The sequence below is a fragment of the Lissotriton vulgaris genome, chromosome 1_1, assembly GCF_964263255.1.
Source record: "Lissotriton vulgaris chromosome 1_1, aLisVul1.2, whole genome shotgun sequence".
Taxonomy (NCBI): domain Eukaryota; kingdom Metazoa; phylum Chordata; class Amphibia; order Caudata; family Salamandridae; genus Lissotriton; species Lissotriton vulgaris.
The window spans coordinates 211,211,294-211,230,189 of NC_141685.1; the positions used below are offsets into that span (position 1 = coordinate 211,211,294).

Here is an 18,896-nt window from a genome sequence, read left to right on the forward strand (position 1 = left end):
CTTCTCTTTTTATCCTTCTCATTTTGTATCTGTTTTTCTTCTCCAATCTCACTCGCTCACTCACCCCCTCTCACTTTATCAGTCTTTTCTTCTTTCTTTCTCTCTGATCTTTTCTCTGACTATGCCCAACTCGTTATTCTTCCCAGGATTTTATTACCTCATCTTTAGACTCACTTACTCTCTTACTGCCCCACCTTCCTGTTATACCTTCCTTTTCCTGCCTCTGTCGATGCAAAGAGAAATTTACTTAGACTTATTGATTCAGCGTACCAATTTCTTACTCACAAGACTCATCTTTCTTTTCCCCTTCCTCACCAGATTATTTCTCTTAATTTGAACTTTCCATTTGTTTTTTTCTGAATCTGTTTGTCTTCACATCTCTTTCCTCATCTGAGTACGAGAGCTATATAGGCTACCAATATTAGAAAATAATTTGACTACCCCAGCTACATGCCTGTCTTTAATCCTCTCACCCTCCATCTCCCTCAATCGATCAATTAATCAAGTATTGATAAAGCATAACAAATCACCCGTGAGGGTCTCAAGATGCTGGAGTTGCTATCTGCTGTGTGGTGGTTTGTTCATTAGAACAGCCAGGTATTGAGTCTTTTCCTGAATTGATGGGGCAGTCCTGAGGTGCTGGGGAAGATTGTTTCAAGCTTTGAATGCCAGGTGCGAGTAGCAGCATCCTCCGCTGTTGCCTCAGCGGATCTGGGGGCTGTCTGCATGGAAGAGGGAGGCTAATTGTAAGTGTCTGGTCAGTTGGTGGAAGGTCATGCCTTTGTTGATGCATGCTGGTCTTTCGTTGCGACATGCTTTTTACGCATAGATCAGCATCTTGACTTGACATCTCTTCTGGATTAGGAGCCAGTGTAGCTTCTTGAGGTGGGGTGTGATGTGGGTTCTTCTGGGGAGGTCGAGGATGAGGCTTGCAGTTGAGTTTTGTATTGTCTGTAGTCTCTTCAGGTGGCGTGCAGTGAATAATATATGGAATGTGTTCCCAAAGTCCAGCATGCTGGAACAAAGAACTGTGTGACATCCCTTAAAAACATTCTTAGGACCCTACTCTCCATTGCTTTAAAAAACTCTAGCCCACAAATCATTTGTTGACTGTATCTTTGCCTTTGACCTTGTATTGCACTTCACTTCCTTCCACATACATACCTACATTATGTTTCATATCTGTTTCAAAGACAAGTATCCCACGCACTGATATACCACGGTCCAGCTCAAAAGTAATAAGAAATTGCTTTTGGAGGGAGAATCAGTGCTGGCCCTATTTGTGCAAGCTTCTGCTTGCATGGCAAGGTCCTGGCACTCCAGTTCTGCTAACATGAAACCTAGTCAGAATGAAGGACACAGCCTACAAGAAACTGTGATATTGTGGGCAGACCTCACAGGTGCATACTCGCAGAATGCAGGTGGCCTGTGCAGGGTAAGTGCTGGTTGTGGGCCTGCAGTAAGGACAGCCTAACCCACAGACACTCCTTGTTCTATAGGGTAACATGTACAGACTTGCACAACACTTCTTTTGCACTAGAAAGTGGCCCCTGAAGTAATACAGAAAGCACGTTGCACTGATTTGTACTACTTTGTGCCAAGAAGGAGTACTGTGGCTGGTACATTGGCGTTTGTTTCCATGCTTCAGGCCCTGGAAGTTAAAGCAAAGCAAAGGGTATCCTTCAAGTACGAAACCTATGCTAGACATCACATATACACCTTTCCACTACAGTGAAAAGATGTGGCGTGTGTGTGAAAGTTCACCTGCGCTTGGTAAGAGAACACCAGTGCCATATGTTAGTAGAAATGGTGCTGCTTTCTCAAGCGATGCAGAGCCGCGCTGTGTTGCCCTATTTTTTAATAAATCTGCCCCGCGGTGGGGTATTTCACCAAAGGCTTTCCATAGTGGAACACGTTGATCAATTTTTACAAGTATATGTGTATTATATTAGCATTTTTAGAAAATGATGCCTTTATCTGGAAAAGGGAAAGGGGGACTATAGCTAGAACAATAGTCTGACCACCTCTTGGCTATTGGAGTAGGTATTAGCTAGGGGCCACAAAGAAAATCAGTGGCCACATTAAGAAAGCATTAGCAGGTGTGTCTAAATCATTTGAAGAGATTGCGTTGGTTACTATTAGCTACAGGAACTCATTTGAAATACCTTGTAACAATCTTCAAATCACGTCATCAAGATTCTCTGAAATACAGTACTTGCCTCACAGGACCCTAAAGGCTGTAACACATTCACTGCTGCGGCAATGTGACACGAATGGCTTGATCTATTTGTGTGGATATACTTACTCCTTTCTTCATTCTCGTGTGTATGTTCTATCTGGAATATTTATGTTTAATAAGAGGCTGTGAGAACAGTTTCTGAGCTGACTCTAGGGTGCTGGGCAGTAGCTGGAGTTTCTCCCTTTCAACCAGGAAGTGTTGAGGTTTCTCTAGGTTGTTAGATTAGGCCCAGTTGATGCTCATGCAACGCCATGTTTTAGTCACCATTTCCTTTACAGGTGACATTTTAGGCAGTTTGAAACTAATCCCGTCCATTTCTGCCCTTTGCTAATTTTGGTTTCTGTGATGATAAGTTTTATTTCAGTAATGAGTAACTGTCCAAGCCAGTGCATAGCTCTCTCACTAGATAGAGGCCCTCTCCCACTTGTCTGGTAGTGGAGTTCAATCACGGCCCAGGGTAAAACAACCTTGGACTTTGCTGGGGTCTGCAAGATACGAGAACAGAAAACTTTTTTGGGTATTTCATTTTCCAGTTACATGTGCCTGGAAAATTCCACTGTGGGCATGTTTTTGCCCAACTATGAAATGTACATAATGTATCGTTATGCTTGCTGTTCTTTAGTTCCCCTCTGCAGCACTCCCAGAGGCTGTGCAGCCGGGGCTCAGCTCTGATTGTATACAAATAAATAGTTATTGGTTTATATTCTCCACTGTCTGACCGACTCTTCATTTGGTACGGTAGGCAGAGAGGTTCTCATCAGTGACCCGGGTGGCCTCTAGCGGGTCACCTCCTTCAAGGTGCATACAGGTTCTTGAGCCAATCGTTGCCTATGTGAAGTTCATGAAAAGAAGTTGGACTGAAAAGCAATTTCTTAATTGAAAAGGAGAACCTCTAACCACTGCCCAGCATCCAAGAGCCAGTGCAGCAACTGTTCTCACAGCCTCTCTTTAACCCCTCCGACACTTGTGAAGGAACCGTTCCGTCACGCCCCTCGGGTGGGCTGTGCTGGTGACGGAACGGTTCCGTCACGGCAAGCGGCCCGCAGCGCAGCGCGTTCTATTGAGCAGGCGGGGCCGTGAAGGAACCGTTCCGTCACAAGCACAGCTCACCCGAGGGGCGTGACGGAGCGGTTCCGTCACCAGCACGGGAGCGCCGCGCGCCCCACCCCCCGCCCCTTAGCACTGCGGCGGAATAGCCGCCGCAGTAAAACGGTTAAGCATAAACATTCGACGTGGATCTTACCAACAAGAAGGAAGAAATAAGTAAATACGTCATCACAAACAGAGCAAACCAAGCTGCTTTATTAGAACATTGGAATGAGGAGAGCTGCATTGAAGAGAATGGATTAGCTCCGGGCTTATAATGGCTGGTGTAAGCCCGGAGCTCCATAACTTTCCAATGCTTGTCTTCATGTTTCTCCATGAAAGTTGTGAAATAAAACATACTAATTGGATCAATATGATGACTACCTATGGACTTTCTTTGAATGTGGTTACTATGAAGCAATAAGCATGAAGATTATTGATATAGGCGCTCCTCATGGATTGAGGTTCTACTTTGGAAAGCAAATGGTCCAGTGGCGGTGGGACTACTGAGAGTAGAGTGCGCTTTAACTAATAGTAATTGATAACCAGGTTGACACACCAGTGTGCACGCTTCTAAGCCCGCACCGCTTGTTGATTTGTCTGACAGTTGTTAGCAACTTGTCAATGAAGAAAGAGGAGCAGCTGTGTGCAGCTGTTCAGACTGGGTGTGGCAGCAGATGGGGTACCGGGGCATGATGCATTGTTGCACCACTTGGAACTGTGCTCCCAGGCTGATGAAGTCTTGATAGATTTAGCCGGTTTAGTAATCTTGCTTGGCTTCCAGGCTAAGCAAATAAAAGGAGATGATGGACGGAGCGCCAAAACTTTTCAGACACTCACCCTCAGTCACAGATCTGGGTTGAATCCATCATCATTCTTTATCTCACTTTGCCACCTCAGTTCAGACACAGCTATATGCATATCAGTCTTGACCCTGTGCCTTATGGGAACAGTCCGGCCCAAACTGCCAAGCCCTGTCTTCCCTGGACATGAAACAAGCATCCTGGGACCGGTTTCTGGCTAACACCCTTCATCATCTAGGCTAGGCTTATGGAAGGTGGTGAGGGTAACGTTGAGTTCTTGTTTTGCTGAAGATTCTATTCAGCAACATTTCTGTTTCCAAGGACTAGGAGACGTATTGTACAACATTTTGTTTTGCATCCTGGAAAGAGGACAGCTACTCACTGCCTCGGAGAGGGGTAGTTAGTGTGTGTTAAATGGAGTTTCATGGTAGGCATCTTGAGGTGGTGGATAACACCTTTGATTATGTCTTTGTGTGGCCAGTTGAGTTGGATTTGGGTCAGTGAGTGGAGGAGAATGCCATGTTGTAGAAGGCAACCAGTAAGTAGCTTTGATGTGACCAGGGCTGTGGTTTGTAGTCCGAAGCTGCTAAAAAGCTTAAGAAGCATTGTGGTTGTTGAACATAGGTATCTTTGAGCCAGAACCTTTCTGTCTAGGATGTGAGAGATGCTTGGAATTGAGTCAGACGGTTGAAGGAGTATTTTGTGAACTTTGGAAGAGTTTGGGGGTGGCATCAAAGGGTGACATATTAACATATGGAAGATTTTATCAGAAAATTGATGCCTGTGAGCTCGCAGTTAGTCAGTGTATGATCGCCACTTCCATAGCAGGGACATAAAGTAAAGGGTTACGTATGGGTATTTGAGGGGACTGGGTGCGTAAAGTAGGTAGTAGATGAAACGTTACACCAAGCTTTGGTCTGTGTGTATATTGTGACATTGTAAAGCTCACATGCGTGGACGGCAGCAGAGTGAGTATTGATTAGACAACTTTGGAGGACGCGAAAGGGGTAATTCATACCAAATGATCCTATATCATATGTCTTTAGACAGTATATGGCTTTATTGTGTTGCTGCAAGGCAGAAAAAAATAATATGTGCTGTGCTCTCTAAAGGGATAGGAAGACAGCCGATAGCTATTATCTTTGGGTGAATTCAGCTTCTCTATCTCTAGCACTAGGTTTTTCTGATGTGATTTCAGTACCCTCCACCATCTTATCTAGATGAGGTGTGCCTTTGTGGGTAAACCTTCCATACATCTCATGTGGAAATCTGCACAAAGCTCTCTGAGTGGACATCCCTTTCCCAATTCATTCCTCAGCAGTGCTTTGTTAAATTCCCTCTTATGACGCCTCCCTCTCCACCTATAAAGTTGTGCTAGTGTGTGTGATATGGGCTCCTAAAAGGTATTTCAGAGTTCCCTGGAAGGAGCTTCCCTGCCTTTTATTCTTTGCTCTTGACCTGGCATTTCCTATAGCAAGCTTAAGACCACTGCAAACACTGAAGAGTGGCTTCAAAATAAATTTTGTCAAGATCGCCTTGGGTCGAGCATCTCTTGTGCACTGACTAGCCAGAGTCCCTTTTAAAGAGATCAGGCCGGATTAAAAAACTGCACTTTGTAGTACGTTTTGCAGTACTACAGTAGTTCTACTACAAAAGTTATTACCAAGTCCTATTCCCAAATTTCACTTTTTTAGTACATAACACTTATGCAGAAAGTTCCTGCCTCCGTTATTTTCTATGGTAGGGTGTTGCAGTACCATTGAGTGGCCATGTGTAATGCTGGACTTATTACAAAAGCGTAATTTACTACCAAAGTGCAGTTTGTGACTCCCCAAAAGTAGTAAACTTACTCAAAAGTGTAACTTACCTTTGTGAATCAGGCCCAATATCTCTTATGTTGTCCCACTTCCACATAGGTTTCTTACTGTGTTTGTAAGCCCCCATCTCCTAAATTGTTCTGTTTTGAGATATTTGCCGAAGCATCATGAAGTGAGGTGACTCGTCCCGCTTTTTTTTTTCTCTTGAAGACAACCTGTAGGAACTTGAATGCGAAGGCCCACGTCACCAGCATCATGAATGAAGAGCACGGCGTCTTTTTGAAGACCTTGGCAAAGAGTGGTGAGACGAGCGACCTCACACGCGGCTTCAGCGACATGACTTTTTGGACTGGAGCCTCAGACACGCAGGCAAGTACAAGCTCCTTTCAAAGTGTCTTAGATTAAAGTGCCATGTGTTGGTGTTAGATGAGAGTAGCTGCTGAAAGTTGGCCAAGTGCTATAAGGAGAACAGTAAAGTAGGAAACCTGAAGGCACTGGGCTCAAGGGCTGAGAAACTGGAGCTCTTGGGGTGAATGTTCATGGCCTGAAGCACCTGGGACAGAAACTGGGGACGAGGGCAGGGGGGACAGTCAATCCCTAAGACATGGAGGCCCAGAGACATTTCATAAGACAAAGAGCTCAAAAGACAACGCCTCAGGGTCAAGGGCTGTAGGCTTGAGTGCATTAGCATGATTTGGGGGCACAGGGTCCCGGCATGCAGATCATTAGGCAATACTTAAATGAGAGGTTTACAGTAAGCACCTTCACAAATGGGAGTCCACTTCAAGGCACTCAATAAAGTGATCCTTTGGTCATTGGTCAAGTCATGGATTGCAATTAACTTTATGTTTAAGGGTGTGGGTATGCATATGGTTAAGGTCAGGGTTCAGGCTTGGTCAGGATCATGGTGAGGGCGGGTTTAAGTGTGACCATCAGCAGGGATACTGAAAACAAGCCAGTGATCAAGGGCATGAAGTATTTCACCTGTGAGTCAAGACAATGAGTCCTTAACCAGGTAGACTAAAACTAATCACCAGTTTCTAGAGTCCACTGGGTAGTAATTAAGGCTGCTGTAGGTCAGTAACCTGTGGGTGGACCATGGGCCAGTAAAATGGGGGTTTTGTGATTATTCAAATCTGGCCCGACCAATTGGACTCAAATGAATCCTGAGTGACACATCATCCAGTAGCCCCTGGAGCAAAAATGAGTTGGGACCAGGTAAGATGCCTAAGAGTTATCATCAGTTCATGAAGATAAAGGTGAACTGGCACTGATAAGAAACTAGTAAGGACAACAGGACAAATGTCTTGGAATCAATATCTTCTGGTAAAGATAATGTAAGCCTTCCGCCCCCTCCTCAAAGTAACAAGCAGTACATTGGGGAAACCCACAACGATTATGAGTCAGTAACGAAGTGGACCACATTAGGGAACATTGGAGAGTATTAAATCAGCCATTTCAGCCCTTGTACATCTATATCCTACCAAGAAGTCTTAGCATTCCTGTCTGCTTTGAACTCTCTGGTTTGGTTGAAAGGGCCCAGGAAGAAAAGTGAAGATGGTAGAGGTCTTTGGCATAGCTACCACAGAGGTTGGAATCAATCTTTGCAACCTGTATGACAACAGGTGGGTGCCTGGGGCCACAGTTGAGAAGGGCTGATGAATAACATGCCATACACTAAGAGCCCAATCCTCAACTTGTTCAGTCCCTGCCACAGTATTAAGGGGGTTAATAATAATATGGCATTAAGTCGGCTTCAGTGGATAGCCTGCACAAATTACCAGGAGGTGTGAGTAATACCAGGGCCCAAATTATGCACCCGGGGCCTCAGTTACACCCTTTTAAAGTAGGGCAGTGCCGCAAGCCTTCCTGCTGTGCTGCCCTATGCCAAAAGAAAAGGGCAGAAATGCTCTGTATTTATCAGATACGGGTCCTTCCTCTCCTCCCCCTGCACTGGTGCACAAATTGGCTGCTATGCGCTGCGTTGCCTCAGTTTATATCTACAAGGCCGTAGCCATGTTGGGTGGCTTTACATGGCCTTGTAGACATGGCCCTGCAGTGTGCACTGCCGGACCCTCACTAAAGGGATGTTCCGAGGGCGTAGTGGCCTTGTAAATGAGGCCAGAGTGCATTGTCCCTGTTTGTACCATGGCGCATGCTGGATTTGGCTCTTTTGCAGGGCTATCCCCAAACGTTTTGCTTCTGCCTCCTATTTTATCCTGACCTGTTGTTGGTTTTAATCCTCTGGGCACTTTACCACTGCTGATCAGTGCTTAAGTGCATATGCTCTCTGTGTAAATTGTTATCATGAGAGATTGAAAGCCCCCTAATTGTACAAGAGTGCAAACCATTGCAAACTAGAGACCCCCATTTACTAGTAAATCCCTAGTAAAGTGCACTGAGTGCGCCGTGGTCTGTAAATCAAATGCTACTAGTGGGTTGCATCACTGATAGTGCCACCCACATGAGTGGTATGGTAATATTACTGCACAATGGCAATATGGGTGATTTGAAAACAGACGAAAGGATAGTAAGTGGTATATGCACTGGAAGAATATATTTGAATACCAGCCAAATTAAATACTGATTTTACACATATAGACAACATACACATTTATGTACACTTATACAAATTGAAAACAGTGCATTTGTGTCCCAAGTGAATAATTTTGAACAAAAAACACAACTTATTTAAAAAAATTCATACGGAAAAAAAAATGACATAGGGTTTCTTTTATGAATTCGTTTTTTGGAAAGGAAAGAGGCGACCTATTGGTTAATTTCAAAATTAATATTCAAGTTGACCAATAATGACAACTTAAAAAACGGTCTGCTTCTTTACAAGTTGTCGACAACGTTTCGACCTTGTATGGATAGAAGGTCTCTTCAGGACTGACTGTATATGGGGCACCTACTCAATGCTGGTAAATATGTATACAAAGACAGTGACACCGTGATGAAGGTGAATGAAAGCAACTTACAGAGATCCCAGCCGGGACCCCTGTCGTGACTCAATTTGGTATGAAACGACTTTTTACCAATTCATGAAACTTGTCCACGGTTCAAAAAACCTCTGGGCACTTAATAGTGCTATAGATTAATCAAATTTCAATGCCAACAAGGTGGCCGAAGTATATGGGGTCCAGACGATGCTGGCTCTTTAATACGACTTGTAAACTCCGGACAATCCCGTGAGTAATGGCAGCGTCTGCACAATGGCCGGATCGGATTCACAAAAGAAACCATATGCCATTTTTTTTTTCTGTATGAATTTTTGTAAATAAATTGTGTTTTTTGTTCAAAATTATTCACTTGGGACACAAATTCACTGTTTTCAATTTGTATAAGTGTACATAAATGTGTATGTTGTCTATATGTTTATAAAATCAGTATTTAATTTGGCTGGTATTCAAATATATTCTTCCAGTGCATATACCACTTACTTGCCTTTCGTCTGTTTTCAAATCACCCACATTGCCATTGTGCAGTAATATTACCATATTATTTGAGTAATTGTCCACAGGAGCCATTGTTTTTGTAGAAATACTTTACCCAGGCTCCCAGTGAGTAGGGTTCCCCTGTTTATTTTCCTAACCCACATGAGTAGCCCATAAAAGGTATCTCAGACCTGCCACTGCAGAGTCTGTGCACAGTTGGTTAGCTGCCATGTTACCTGGCAAGTGCATCCACTTGCCAGGTTAGAATTTAATAACACATCTTTTAGTAAAGATTGCTTTTAAAATGGGTGTTTGAAAATGCCGCTTTTAGAAAGTAGTACAAAAGGGGTGGTGATGGACAGAGCATCTGAACCAATCAAACACTCACACCCAGTCAAGAGATCTGGGTTTAATCCATCACCGTTATTTAGCCCACTCTGCCACCCCAGTTCAGACATGGCCATATGCAAATCAGTCTGACCCTGTGCCTCATGGGAACAGTCCAGCCCGAACTGCCAAGCCATACCTTCCCTGGACCGGATTCAAGCTTTTAAAATGGGTGTTTGAAAATGCTGCTTTTAGAAAGTAGGCATTTTCTTGTTTAAGCGTTCTGTGTGCCTCTGCCTGGTTGTTTATTAACTGTCTGGTTTTGTACTGACAGGGGCTGGGAATGTGCATTCACTGTGGACAGACACTTGGGGGTTGAGGTGTTCCTGGCCCTTCCTGGGTGACTCAGAGCTGATTTGATTAGACCTGAGCTGAATTTCAAATAGTGGGAGGAGATTTCCTTGCACCTGAATAGGGCCTGTCTCCCTTGCATAATGGTGTCTCCACCCCTGTGGTCATACTGCACCAGTGAGGACAGAACTGGTTTGGACTGGGCTCAGAGACCCTTACACGAAGAGAACAAAGACTTTTTGGAGTATAAGTATTACACCTGAAACCTCAGATTTTTAGATTACATCTGGACAAAAGAGGAACCTTTGCCAAGGAGAAAAGTTAAAGAGCTGTGAGGAGAAGTACTGCCCCTTTGCTATGTGGTGTGTGGGGTGGCATGCAGTTGCTGTTTCTGCCAAGGAGAGGGCAAAGACTGGACCTTTGCTTTGAACCTGCTTGAAGAAAATCTCAAAGGGCCTGACATATGCTGGCCTCCAGTTCTGAAGACACAAAGACTTTCCCCATATCCCCCTGAACCCTCTTGCTGAGAGTTGTGACCTGCCAGAAGGTGCCTATTCCACGTTTGAGCTTCTAGAGTTTGTTCCTGCTGTTGGGAGCTGGAAAAAACCCTCCATGTAGCAACAAAACCTGTTTCCGACATCATCAGCGATTCTGCTATGATGCCTGGACCTGCACCGAGGCCCGGGGCACCGCTCGTGAAGTGACTGCTGTACAACAGCTGTGCCCTTCTTCCCCCGCAACACCTGCAGTTTACAGAAGTGTCCAACGCCAGCGCTCGCACCGACTCCATCATCGCCAGCACCTGCATCCTGTTATTGCCGAGCTGATAACCGCCAAGGGTGACTCCACAAACTTGCCAACTTTACATCGTCAACAGAACCGACGCCTCAGAGCTGACGTAACTGTCTTCCCCTGCCCTGGACTCGACATGTCGCCTCCTCGCAGACATGCCACCTCCCCTCCCCTGTGGCACCCAGGAAGGCAGCCTTAACCTCAGCACTGACACCTTACCTCCATGATGCCGTGCATCATCATAGACTTAATTTCCAAGGTACTGTGTGTTGGGGGTCCATGTGACTTTGTGCATGATGCTGCACTCCTCGAGGTCGGCGCCGTACTTTATATTTATTGCTGTCATAACGTTGCAATAGTCCCAGGTGGAGCTATTTATTTTCTACAAGCTTTATTTTTGCAATAACTGTTTTAAAGTTGTATTCAATCAATCATTTGTAAAGCGTGCTACTTACCTGTGAGGGTCACGAGGTGCTGGGGGGGTGGGGGAATGCTGCTACTGCTCATAAAGCCAGGTCCTGAGGAGTCCTCTGAAGGTCAGCAGGTCTTTGGTCTGCGGGGAGGGTGTTCCAGGTCTCGGTGGCGAGGTGGGAGAATGCTCTGCTGCCGGCGGTCGCTCTTTTGATGCGGGGGACTGTGGCGAGGGCGAGGTCGGCAGAGCGGAGCTGGTGGGTGGGGGTGTAGAGGCTGAGTCGTCTGTTGAGGTACGCTGGTCCGGTGTTGTGGAGTGCTTTGTGTGTGTGGGTGAGGAGCTTGAAGGTTATCCTCTTGTTGATGGAGAGCCAGTGCAGGTCTCTCAGGTGGGATGCGATGTGACTGCGGTGAGGAATGTCGAGGATCAGGCATGCAGTGGCGTTCTGGATGCGTTGAAGTTGTTTCAGGAGTTTGGCCGAGGCTCCTGCGTAGAGGGCGTTACCGTAGTCCATCCTGCTGCTGGCTAGGGCCTGGGTGACTGTTCTTCTTGTTTCGGTGGACACCCACTTGTAGATCTTGCAGAGCATGTGGAGAGTGTTGAAGCAGGAGGACGGCGTTGACCTGCTTAGTCATGGAGAGGGTGGAGTCGAGGATGACCCCTAGGTTGCCTGCGTGGTTGGTCGGTGTTGGACCTGATCCCAGTGTGGTCGGCCACCAGGAGTCGTCCCAGGCTGAAGGGGAGGATCCGAGGATGAGGACCTCCATCTTGTCCGAGTTCAGCACCAGTAGGCTGTTCCTCATCCATTCGGTGACGGCCTTCATTCCTTTGTGGAGGTTGGTTTTGGCGATGTGGGGGTCCTTGGTGAGGGAGAGGATCAGCTGGGTGTCATTGGCGTAAGGAATGATGTTGAGGTTAAGCAATCAGGCGACTTGGGCAAGCGGTGCCATGTAGATGTTAAACAACGTTGGGCTGAGGGATGAGCCCTGGGGTATGCTGCAGAGGATCTCGGTGGCTTCGGAGCGGAAGGGGGGGGAGGCAGAGGCTCTGTGTTCTGCCTGAGAGGAATGAGGTGGTCCAGTCCAGGGCCTTCTCTTGGATCCCGGTGTCATGGAGGCGTGTGCGTAGTGTGCAGTGACAGACCATGTCGAAGGCGGCTGACAAGTCCAGGAGGATGAGGGCCGCAGTTTCTCCGTTGTCTAGCACGGTCCTGATGTCATCGGTGGCGGCGATGAGGGCCGTTTTGGTGCTGTGGTTGCTGTGGAACCCGGACTGGGAAAGGTCCAGGATGCTGTTCTCATCGAGATAGTGGGTCCGTTATTTGTTGACAGTCTTCTCGATGACCTTTGCTGGAAATGGGAGCAGGCAGATGAGCCGGAAGTTGTTGAGGTCCTTGAGGTCTGCCTTGGGTTTCTTGAGTAAGGCGTTGATCTTGGTATGCTTCCAGCTCTACGGGAAGGTTGCTGACTCGAAGGAGATATTGAATGATGGCTTTCCGGAGATGGGGTGTGATGGCAGTGCTGGCTTTGTTGAAGATGTGGTGTGGGCATGGGTCTGATGGGGATCCGGAGTGGATGGTGTTCATGATCTTGATGGTGTTGTTGTCCTTAATGTTGGCCCAGGAGAGCAGGCGGTTGGTGCGAGTGGTGGTCGTGGGGGCTGAGGTCTCAGTGGTGGTCGGGGTAGTCGTGGCGTTGAAGCTGTCGTGGATGCATGCGATCTTGCGATGGAAGAAGAAGGCCAGCGAGTCGCACAGGTCTTGCGAAGGTGGGATGTCGTTGGTGTTGGAGCAGGGGTTGGGTTAAAGTTGAATTTCACTACCTGTTTGTTGGATTTTTGTTGTTCTGGTCTTGTTGTGTTTAGATAAAGATACTTTTATTTCTAACTGGTGTGGTGACCATTTGTGGTGTTTTCACTGTACTACTGTGTGTTTTGAGTACACATACTTTACACATTGCCTTTAGGATAAGTCTGACTGTTCAGGCCGAGCTACCTAGGGGGTGAGCAGGGGTTATCTACAGTGTATATCCGTCATTCCCTGACTAGAAGCAAGGGTCCCTATTTGGACAAAGGTACCTACCTCTGCCAATTAGAGACCCCCCATTTCTAACACTGGTGGCCAGCAGTGAGGATTTTAACCTGTATTTGCACTTGAGCCACAGTGTAAATCACAGGACTAGTGCAGACCATTACGCAACCACTTACTGTGTTTATTTTTGGTTCTATTTTTGATCTAACCCTTGAAGTATCCACGCACCGTGTTTCTGAGTAGTAAACCAGCAAGTTAGGCTGCAGAATTGGAGTTTGACAATGAAATATTAAGTAGTTACAAAGCAGAGCAACTCAAGCTATTCTGTAAGCTCTTTAGATATCCCATGAGGAGCAACTCTAGGAAAGACGAGCTACAGAATGTCATGATTTGAATGCCCGTATGCCCGAGAAACACAAACAGCCTGAAAACCACACTCCTCGCACATCGGAAACATGAGAACTACGTTTCCCGACAGGCAATGGGGAGGTGACGTGAAGAACGCACGGAGCGTGCGCAACACGTAATCGAAAGGAGCCCCGGCAGCCACGGCATTGCCGATAATTCTTGTTGCAGATCGGATGACGGTTTGTTTGCTGACTATAGCGGTAAGAACGCGGATTTGGTCCGCGAATTCCTGTACTTCGAGACACGCTGTGTCTGAACTGTGTACTTCACACTGGTGGCGTGGAGCCGTGTGATATTTCCCATTTTTTCCTCTCGGCTGAGGGGGAAGTGGATGCGCTATTGTGACTTTGTGAACTTTGGGCAAAAGAACCTTAGAGCCACGCGGAAAAGTGGCATCTTGGTGACTGGTGGTTTTTTCCTCTCGACTGAGGGGTAAAGAGTATTACCTTGTGTGCAATTCCTGGCATTTCTTTACCAGGGATAAGAGGCTGAACCTCTGTGAAACATTTGCTGTGTATAAACTGTGTTACGCTAAGTGGGTGTGCTATTGAACACTCACACGCATTTCATGTGAAACAGAGCAGAGGGCCAGATTCGTTATGCTTCTATATTCTTTTGATGTTCTACCACAATATTTGTTTATCCTTTATTCCTACTCAGGAGACACAAGAGGGGTACTAACTCAGAAGGATTAAGCACACCCATTAAGGAATGTCTATAACTTGTTTCAGGTAGGTGTGTTAGTCCTCCCTTTATATAGCATAACCCTCATAGGTTAGGGTTCTCATAAAGTGACTCTCTGTTTGAATATTTCGCAGTTGGGTAGAGTGCCTGGTACCACCTCAAGTCGTGTCTTCTCGAGATACAACCAATCGTATTTTCCTTTACAGGTACGAGCGTGGTGTTGTACAGTTTTCTGTGCGTTTAGGGGCCAGCAACAAAAGTGGGTGGGTTAAAGTCACATCAACTGGGGGATCTTCTAAACAAGTTAATCTTTGTCGTTGCAGATCTCCCTCCCTGCTGTCCACTTCCTTTCCCTCCCCGGTTGGACTCCCTCGGTTGTCTGTGTTACCTAATTCAGACTCTGAGGCCGTTCATAGGGGAGGTTATAGGCATAGCAACACAGCCCCGAAGAAGCCAGAAAGCAGAGCCTGACACAGAAATCCTTAGGGGCCTGGTGAGAGGCCAGCCAAGCTGACGAGACAGATGATGCAGATGTGGATGGGGGGGCACCATAATGAAGTTTAAATCCCTGTATTTGCCTGATGAGAGAGCAGGCTCTAGGGCTGGCAGCAATCATCAGCAATTTGTCTCCTGAGGTAATGGAGGAGAACCAAAGGGTCACAAATTATGAATTGGGGCTGCTGAAGCTCCAGACAAGTAAATTGGAAATGGAAATTCAGAAAAAGGCAAGTGCTATGCCAACAGCCGGTGGAGGGTGAGTTCTCTGACCCCAGGGAGCTTGCACTGGAGGCATACCTTTTGTTGGACTCCAGAGCGTCTGAATAAGCTGAGGGTGGTGGCTCAGGCTTTCTCCAACCAAGTGAGGTAGGGGAGGTTTGTGGTGGCCCAGATAGGTCCCACTGTAGTGGGAGGGGTGTAGGGTCTCCCGTCTTGTCTCAGAGGAGAAGGAGTGGGTGTGGGCTATGTCCCAAGATGCCCGAAACACTGTCCCAGGGCCTGTTTGGTTCCATGAGTGAACACTAGGAGGGGAGCCTACTCTGTACTGGGAGGCCATTCCCTGAGGGAGATCCCAAGGTGACAGGTGAGCTGGAGGAGACTGCTTTCACAAGCGTTCCACCAGTTCTGGTGTCTGGCAGCGCTGCTCCATTTGTGAGGGTGCATGAGTCCAAAGAAAAGTGTGAGGAGGGACGCAGTCCCCATTCGAAGGACCAGTGAGTCAAGCGTTGTCAGCTCTGAGGTCAGAGCACCCCAGGACTAACCCAGGTGAGGCCACTTTTGGCCTAGGGGGGTCCTCATGCTCTGTCAGGCGGACAGGAGGCTGGCGACCTGTGCCAGGCAGACAACTCATGTGGAGTATGTTTCCCTTGTGGGGGGGTTGGTGTACTGCCCCAATAGTCCTGGGTTGCCAGGCACAGGTCCAGCCTAAGATACAGAACCTGGGTTCGAGGACCAGATTCAGGGTGTCCCCCCTGACCTGGAAGACAGGGCAAATATTAAATGTGCCCCTACCAGTTTGTCCTCTGGGGGTGCCGCTCTAGATTGGAGGGTTCAGAGCCCCAGAGAGGAGGACTGGGTGTGGGAAAACACACCCCAATCTTGTGTCCAGCCTCAGGGTACACATCCTGAGCTGGTGTGCCAGTTGCAGGATAGCACCCCATAACTGGCGGATAATTGTGCAGAACACCTTCCACATGTGCCCTACCAATTTTGGAATCAGGAGATACTGCCCCGTGGGAGGGTGCAGAGCCCGCAGGTAGGGGAACTGGGCTTGGGAGAGCCCACCCCAGACTCCTGTCCAGTCTCAGGGTACAGACCCTGGGCTGCTGGGTCAGTGTCAGGATGCCATCCTTGACTTGACAGGAGGGAGAGTGGACAAAGGGTGCCAGGCACCTAGGGATACCGCCCTCCACTCTCTGATATCTCAGAGGTTAGAGAGCCCTGAGAGGGCATTAGGCCTGGCTCTCATCACTGACAGCTGTCAGTGGCTATCGTGGCTTGCTATCCTGGTGGACAGAGTTGCCCTTGGGAGGAGGTAAGGATCCACACCCCAGAGGTAGACGGGCCACACCACTATGTTGGACATGTGGGATCTGTCTGCCTGTTGGGACACATCTGTGAGCAAAGTAAGTTTAGACGCTGCACAGATGGCGTTCACAGGTAAGGAGAAGGGTTCCATATGGGTCAGCTTAGTGGGCCTTGAGTGTATTGATCGAGGGGTCCAACTAAGTTCAGACAGGCATAGACCAGGAATAGAACCCTACTGTTGTGGAACGGGTTCCATGTTCTATCACCCCAAGCAGGGAAGCCCATGGAGGTATGGATTGGTCTGCCTTGCTTTAGGCTGAAAGGGGGTTGTGTTGGACTTCGCCCTTTTTGCAGGGTTTTCCCCAAACCTTTTGCTTCTTCCTTCTATTTTTTCCTGATCTATTGTTGTTGGTTTTAGTACTTTGGGCACTTTACCACTGCTGATCAATGCTAAAGTGCATATGCTCTCTGTGTAAATTGTTATTACGAGTGGCTCTCCCTGATTGGCATATTTGATTTATGTTACACCTGGCATAGTAAGGGTGGTTTCCCCCTGTATTTTTGCTTTTGCCCTGTTTTATTTTTCAGTGTGTTGGAGTTTTTGCTGGTCTAGAAGCTTTGGGCACTTTGCCACTGCTGTTCAGTGCCAAAATGCAAGTGCTCTCTCTGTAATTGTTGTTATGGATAAGTGAGTCACAAATGGCTTATTTGATTTACTGCTAAGTCCCTAGTGCAGTGCACTATGTGTGCACAGGTTCTGTAAAGCAAATGCTGCTGGTGGCTTTGCAGCACTGATTTTGCCACCCACCTGAGCAGCCTTGAAAATGGGTCTCAGGTCTGCTATTGCAGTGTCTGTGTGCAGTCTGGTACTGCCATGTTGACCTGGCAAGTACACCCACTTGCCAGGCACTAACCTTCCCTTTTTTACAAGTGAGTCACCCCTAAGGTAGGCCCAAGGTACCCCTGTGGGAAGGTGCAGTGCATACGAAAGGTAGTGCATGCCCTGATGTGTGTGGCATGTCCTGATAGTGAAGTACTGGCAATTTTATTTTCACTATTGAAAGGTTATCTGTCCCATAGGATAGAATGGGGTGTTTACTTATAACATCTTATAAGTACACTACCCATAGGAACAAGATGGGAACATGGAGTTTAGTATGCCTGAACACAGGATCTAAAGATGCATCCTTTAGTAAGGATGATTTTTACATTCTGGGCTTGAAAATACCACTTTTAGAAAGTAGGTATTTTCTTCCTTAGCTATCCAGTGGGCCTCTGCTGGGTTTATGTATTGACTGTCAGGCTTTGGAGTGACAGGGGCTGGGGATGTGCATTCTGTTCAGACAGCCACTTGGAGGGGGGGGGGGGCGTTGATGGGTGTCCTAAGTCAGTGCTGGGGAGAATAGACCTGGACTGCATTCAGAGTGGGGGGGGAGATTTCTTTCACATCTGAATGGGCCTGGTCTGCCTTGGACAATGCTGTCTTCACCTCCATCTGGGCAGATACATCAGAGAGGACAGAACTGGTTTTGGCTGGGAAAAGGCGTTCTCTGCCAACAAAGGAATACACACTATAAAAAGTAGAGCCCAGACCCCAGACTTTTAGACCATTTTTGGACTTCAAGAGGAACCTCTGCCAAGGAGAAGAGCTGAAATAAACTGGGGGAGGAGTGCTGCCCCTTTGCTATGTGCTGTCTGGGGTTGGCCTGCAGTAGCTGTTTCTACCAAAGAGAGGAACTGTGCGTGTATTTTGCTTGAGAAAGTATCTCAAAGGGCTTGAGGAAGAGCTTGCCCCTGTTCCAGAAGTCTCAAGAACAGCAAAGACTTCACCATCCTTCTGGGAACCGTCTCTGGAACTGCTGGTTTCAGTCGCTGCAGAAGAAAAGAGCAGCCGATTCGGTCACCGAGTCCGTCGCTGGTTCTGTGTCCTGAAGGCACCTCTGAGGGCACCTCAGCACCGCATCCCTGGTCACACTGACACCGCTAAACACCCGCCACTGTGCCGTTGCTTGCACCGCGTCTTGTGTGTACCACACTCTGCATCGCTGTGCTTCACCCTGCCCAGCTGTCACCGTCACAGTCGCTGCCTGACCCGAACACCGACGGGCACTGTGGCCTGCCAGCACCCCATCGAGAACCGCCTCACTCTGCATCGTAAGCCTTGAAATGAAATTAAATGAAATATAGGTTTTTATAGAGCGCATGTTTGCCGTGGCGTCTTAGCGCTTTCTGCCGTAGAGTACAATCAGAAAATCAGCCAGCCAGTAGGTACGAGTGAATAGCCAAGTTTTTAGTTCTTTCCTGAACTGTAGTAAGTTGTTTTGAATTCTAAGGTGCAGGGGCAGGGAATTCCATAGGCTTGGGGCCAGTTGTCGAAAACTTCTACCGGCCCATTTCAATGTCTTTACCCTTGGGACTACTAGCAGAGATGCCGATGCGGAGCGGAGGAATCTCTGTGGGATATAGCGCTTAATGTATTGGCTGAT

General features: G+C 47.4%; 1 protein-coding gene across 4 annotated transcripts in view; it reads left to right on the top strand.

Moving 5' to 3' along the window:
• The window catches only part of LOC147740900 (dromaiocalcin-2-like), a 217,005-nt gene that overhangs the window by 119,119 nt on the left and 78,990 nt on the right, over positions 1 to 18,896 (top strand). For all 4 annotated transcript variants that reach the window (XM_086935992.1, XM_086935995.1, XM_086935990.1 and 1 more), the window contains one exon: positions 6,156 to 6,314. In XM_086935992.1, the coding sequence (XP_086792118.1) occupies positions 6,156 to 6,314 (159 nt within the window). The remainder of the gene's footprint in view (positions 1 to 6,155; positions 6,315 to 18,896) is intronic.